This window comes from Octodon degus, unplaced genomic scaffold (genome assembly GCF_000260255.1).
Source record: "Octodon degus isolate 3935 unplaced genomic scaffold, OctDeg1.0 scaffold00169, whole genome shotgun sequence".
Classification (NCBI taxonomy): domain Eukaryota; kingdom Metazoa; phylum Chordata; class Mammalia; order Rodentia; family Octodontidae; genus Octodon; species Octodon degus.
Genome location: NW_004524745.1, coordinates 4,221,212 through 4,227,211, shown reverse-complemented (window position 1 = coordinate 4,227,211; position 6,000 = coordinate 4,221,212). Strand labels below are relative to the sequence as shown.

The window sequence follows — 6,000 nt, the reverse complement described above, 5'->3', positions numbered from 1 at the left end:
CTAAAAAGTAGTCAAGTATATCAATTTCACTTACACCCAGGAGCATGAATCTCTGAATGGGATTATCCAGAGGTGACATTAACTCCATTTTAAAAATTTCTCTTCAGTTGAACAAACTCTGATTATCCAGTAGGCAGTTCAGGTTTAGTTCTACTCTAATGGTAAATAGGCACTCAAAAACCCGAAATGTACAATATTGACATCAGCATCCTTCCTCATTTGAAAATCCCTCTTGCTATGCACAGTCAAGCCCCAGATTTCTCAGAGAGCTCCTCATGCCTGCTCTCCAGAGGCTGAGCTCTCAGTGTAGGGGCAATGCTACCTTTAACTCCTCTCTCTGGTTTTTATCTCAAAATGTTCTATCTCTTAGTTCTGCTCAAGTCAAACCTCAGCATCAGCACCCAGCCAATCAATTCAGTAACATGTACATATCCAAGTGAAAATTTCACTTTCATGATGGATGAGAAGACTGACAGGCATTTCTCCACTCAGGGAGCTGAAGTCTGCTGAACTGCCAGCCTTTAAGGCCATAAGTGGCCTCCAAAAACTGATTTTGGCGATATCATCTTATCCTCTGCTAGGTTCCAGGTAGCTGGGCACATGTAAATTAAGTCTTAATGACTTAAAATTCTATCTGAACATTTTATCCTCTTACAATTTATCTATGTAAAAGTGCAAAGATTCCATGAAGCTGTGTGGTCAGGTGTCTTTTGGCATGGAGAAAGAATACCACAAAGTGGGTCTTAATGGCAAAGAGAAAGAAAAATGTGGAGATGTGTGGGAAAGCCCTGAAAGGGAGAAAAGTCCAGAAATAAAGGACCTTGATCTAATTCTCTTCTGTGTCTGGAGGCAGCTCTGCTAATACCATCTTAATGAGCCCCTGCCTAGCCCCTAATCTCATAAAACCCTCAAGAGGGAAAATGCATGTCAGACAGAGCTGATTCTGTTTCTTTTGATATTCGCCCATGGGTTTACTGGTCTGACTTTTGGGACTCAGGGAAAACAAAAATTAGCATGAACCAGGGGAGGCACTCAAAAGTAGGACTGTTCAATAATGAGCCAAGTCACACAAGTACCTTACAACTTGCATATTTATTGAACAAATACTACTAAAATAGCTAAAATACATTGGGTACTTATGAGTGCATCAGTAAAGATCACATTGTTACAAAAGCCTGCACTTTCAGCAGCACACAACTGCAACTCTACATAAATGCCACAGATGCAGAATACTGTTTTCTTGCTCTATTTACACAGCTGATATACCTATTCTACGAAAGGAAGGGGTTGGGAGGAATGCACAGGAAACTCAGGCCCATGGGGAAACGAGAGAGAAGAAGTGCAGCGCATGCGTCACCGGTGTTTAACAGTCAGAAGCAGAACAGTTCAGAACAAGACCTGCCCTGTCAAAGGAAGAGCTAAAAGACAGTTATATAAAAATTAAGGTGGGCTTTCAGACTGGCTAACACAACAACATTCCATGAGTAGATGGTATTATCTGGTTTATTTTTTTTTATCCACTTCATTGGGAGCAAGGACAAAAATGTAAAATCTATACCTTGCTTGTCAAAACTGCCCCATAAAGTGCTCTGCCTTAATTATTATTTTTATTATTATTTTTGTAAAGATACTTTTCCAACTTAATTTTTGGAAAAGGTGTAATTTTCATTTTCCCTACTCAAATGCCAGCATTTGGGAGCTTTTTCTACAGGGTATTTGTTTAAAAAGAGTGGGCCCTTTTCCCCCAAATATCTGGTCAAGCAAAAAGAATCCAAAGAGACACCTCAAAATGCCTGTTAAATTATTGCTTTTCTTTCTCTAGGTCAGGCAGGCGAGGCTACAGAAAGGAAGAGATTTGGTAAGTAGATTACAGTTTTGCGATTGCTCCCGCTACCCTGACTGCACGTCCGTGAGTGCCAGCCAACGAGACGACAGTCTCTCCCACTCTTGGTAGCATTCATTCATGTTCATCCTACAACACTGAGGAAGAAAGCCACACTGAAGACACAAGGAAAACAAGTCAATCCAGTCTAGAGAGTAACATTCAGGGAAACAGAGTACCAACACCTTCTTAGAACATGGAAATAAAAAATAACTCCATCAGAGCTACCTCGCCAAGGAGCATGTTGAAAGTCCAAAATAGCACCATTCATCAGTGTCTCAGGTCCTGTGGCAGCATCTCGGTCACTTACCACAAGGAAACAATGAGTTTCAAACTACTTCTATACATCAAAAAGAGTACATGGATAAAATATAGAGATATACAGACAATTGATGAACATAAGCTACTAGGCTTGTTACATCTAAATGAAAAAAAAAATGGGGGGACTCTCAGCCTCTGCAAGAAGCAGTCGGGAGCTGTGAGAATGAAAGGCAGGAGTGGACCGGTCATATGAGCGCGGCGGGAGTTGGAGTTGTGGAAGACATTGTTGTAGCGAACCAGGCCTGAAGGCCCACCTGTAGGGATTGTAAACGTGGATTCACAGTGTGAAATTCTGAGCGGTTTCACTTGAGTCAGAATGATCAAAAACTGGTTTGATGATACCTATTTGTCCACTGTAAATTCTCTAAAGCAGGGCTCAGAGTCCCATAGTTTCTTCTTATACTTGATGATTTACACAGAAAAAAATCCCATATATGATACCATGACCTCATCAATACCCATACACCAGATGTAATACAAATGGAGGTGTTACGATTAAAAAGAGTAGAGGTAACTGATGCTTGGGGTGCGGAGCTCACTGCTTCCCAGTGGAGTCAGGGAGGCAGCCTCGGTCTCCTCATTCTTCTTGCGGTTCACCTCCTTTGGGACAGGAAGGCTTCCCTACAAAACAGTTGGACCGGCACACAGAAAGACACACAAAAAAGACAAACTTAGTCACACTTCTGAAACCATTTTTAAAGATACCGCTACCCCTACCTTTTTCCTTGAACTCCTGCTGTTTTGCAAATAGTTTACACATTAAACAGGGTTCACCTGAATGTAAATATTAGGTCTGTGGGGGCATGAAGCAATAAAACACTAGCTGCTTTTGCTTCAGTGGAGGAGCTGAGTGTTTCTCTAATGGGGGTGGCCAGCCAGTGTGAGGCGGCAATCCACAGAGTTGGATTTCTGGGGAAAGTTGCTCTGGCACCAGGCAGGGCCCAAAGTCAGGCTGGGGGAGAGGTGCTCAGAGAAGATTGTTTTACGTTTATGACTTATTTTCTAAAATATAACAAAAATACTTAAAACTACATCACAATTTACATAAACCTTTTCTACAATCTTTTCTAAAATTTACATAAACCTTTTCTACAGAAGGTCACCTGCAGTGGAGGGCTCCTGTCTATCATGAGCAGCAGCCAGAGGGCAGGCATGTGGGGCCCACTGCCCAAGGAGGGTAAATGTCCCGCAGAAACACTGCACGTCCTGCTCAGAGACCCGCACAGCGCAGACTGAAAAGCAAGGATTTCAGCTAAAGTATTAGCTACTGGATTTTTCTTGGGGGGAAAAAACCCCCAAAAAACCCAACCCTGTAGTTTTAAAAGATTTGGCTCTGTCTTTCCCTCATTCTCTTTCTTCTTAGGTCACAGATTCTAACCCAACCAAATTGGTTAGTAAATCAATCTGACTAAATGTAAATACTTGGATTAAAGAGATATTCTTACTTTGAGATCTGTAAGTCATTACACTTGAATTTATTTTCAAGAAGAATTCAGAATTTACGAACTTCTAAGCAACTCAAAACTGAATATATATATATATATATATATATATATGCAGCCTCAAGCTGAACTAAAGTGCACCAGATAATTTGATTTTAAGACGTTTTATTTACTGTATAAATTTTCCATATGAAACATCTGGTGTGCTAAATTATGTTTAAAAATCTTAAGAGTTTGAAATCATACATTTGTGGGATGTACACAAAACCCACACATTGTGTATTTTAAGGCTCCACTCTTAGGTTATAATTTTCAAAATTGTTTTTATATCATTTAATACCAACAGAACCAAACCAGAAAGTTAAATTAATTCTTCATTCACAAATTGTTAAGGATCCAGAATTCTAGATAAATTAAAAAAAAAAAAAAAAAAAAAAAAGGTACTATTGGGCAGTTCCTCATAGTTGTGAAAATAATTTCAATATTAAATTTTGGTATCCAATCCTCAAATTTAAAAAAAGAAATATGCTTAAAAAAGTGCTGTCACCCACTCTTCCTCCTCAAACCAGCCAGTGAGCACAATGCAGGAGATGACATGCTCAGCTCTCAATGAAGAGTGCGGCAGCTGCTGTCACAGGACATGAAGGAAGGGAGCGCCAAAGCTCATGAAAGCTCGCTCACTCAGTAACTCCAGCTTTACAGGACTAACCTTGAGACTCACTGTGCTTACAAGCGAATGCGCCCTACGTGATCTTTCTGTGTGTGTGTCTGAGTCACTGACTTGTTCCTTCCGTGGAAAATAGCAAAATGACATGAAGAGCTAGGGGCTGGGGAAGAGGTGCTTTGTGGAAAGAAAAGAAGTTAAAAAAAAAAAAAAAAGCTAAATTCAGGTTTGAGAAGGTACTTCAAACTTGAATTTAGCTTTTTTTTTTTAACTATTTTTTTCTCTTTTGAGATCCCAATATACTTCTGCATTCATTAATTATACATGTTGAGTGCTTATGCACTCTATTAGATTTTAAGCCTACCGATATAAAAAGAAAAACAAAACAAAACCCCCAGCACCTACACAACCTGCCCTTAGTTAATTCACTCTGTGGGAGATGTCCACACCTGGATGACAGAAGGGCTATGACAGAGCATCACGCGGGGAGGTTGAGACCCGAAGGGGCCACAGAATGACCGTGTTACAGAGAGGAGCACCTGGAAAGGCCCAGTTCTGCACATGTGCCCTTTGCAGCCCTGATTTACTAGATGTTAATCTTCCTCTCTTGCACACCCTTCACCCCTGCCACTTTGAGGAACAGTCCTTTTGCTTCTATTAAAGGAATTTAAGGCTTCAGCAATAGGGAAGGAGGTATCTTGAAGAGGTGAGTCAAATACGTTATTATACCAGAAGCCAGAAATTATACATTTTTCTTCTCATTTTTCCTTTTTATTTATTTATTGAACAGGATCTCACTATGCAGTTCAGACTAATAGTGATCTTCCAGTCTCAGCTTCTCCAGTGCTGGGATGTGCACCCCCATTCCTGGTTTCAGCACCTGCACGGTGCATCCAGGATGGGATCGAACTCGGGTCCAGGCAGGTGCTTAGACCACTGAGCTATCTCCCCCGCCCAGAAATTATAAAATTTGAAGAAAAAATAGTCACACCTTCCTCCATGATCCAGCACATCATGGTCTCTACAAGATGGGCAATAACAGTAACTCGAGGGCTAGGGATGGGGCAGGCAGAGAGGCAGTCAGTGTTCCCCACAGATCTATTACTGCAGCTGATAAGGCTCAGGGTAGGTGTCTCTCCTAATGTCTGCTGGGAGCTTAGCTTCCAGCTACTCAGTAATGTGTTTTAGAATGAGTAAGCGGAGATTTTTTTTTTTTTTTACAATTATGCCGAAATAAGTTTTTGGCAGAAGGAAGCTGCTGAAGGAAGAACAAATACACGTGAAATACTATTCACATATTTAGAGAGGAGGTAACTTAAAATAGAAGACACAAACCCACAATCCCTCCCTCACCTCATGGAGCATGCCTCAGTGTAAGCAGGACCTGGCACCTGGGCTGGCTTTCCAAGCACAAAAAATAGCACCATTAATCTCCCTGAGGAACTGGTCCTACCTATCCCACTGATGTCACTAGTACCAAAGAGGTCTTTTAGATGACCCTATAGGGTAAGAATTAACAGAATGGCCAAACACTGTGTTCCTGTTTTATGCTCAGCTTCCTTGGGGGAATTATGTCTTGAACTACCTCAGTATAGAATATCTAGGGAAAAAAGTATCATTCATTGATTCATTCATTTACTCATTTATTTATTCACTCATTCAAAGGGGTGGAGCTTCAGCTCAGTGAAAGA

General features: G+C 40.9%; 1 protein-coding gene across 1 annotated transcript in view; it reads right to left on the bottom strand.

Annotated features, from left to right (window-relative positions):
• Positions 1-1,073: 1,073 nt before the first annotated feature.
• Positions 1,074-6,000, bottom strand: part of Nrep (neuronal regeneration related protein) — a 29,719-nt gene continuing 24,792 nt past the window's right edge. The window contains exon 4 of the mRNA XM_023703376.1: positions 1,074-2,824. Within this exon, the coding sequence (XP_023559144.1) occupies positions 2,699-2,824 (126 nt within the window). The 3' untranslated portion in view covers positions 1,074-2,698. The remainder of the gene's footprint in view (positions 2,825-6,000) is intronic.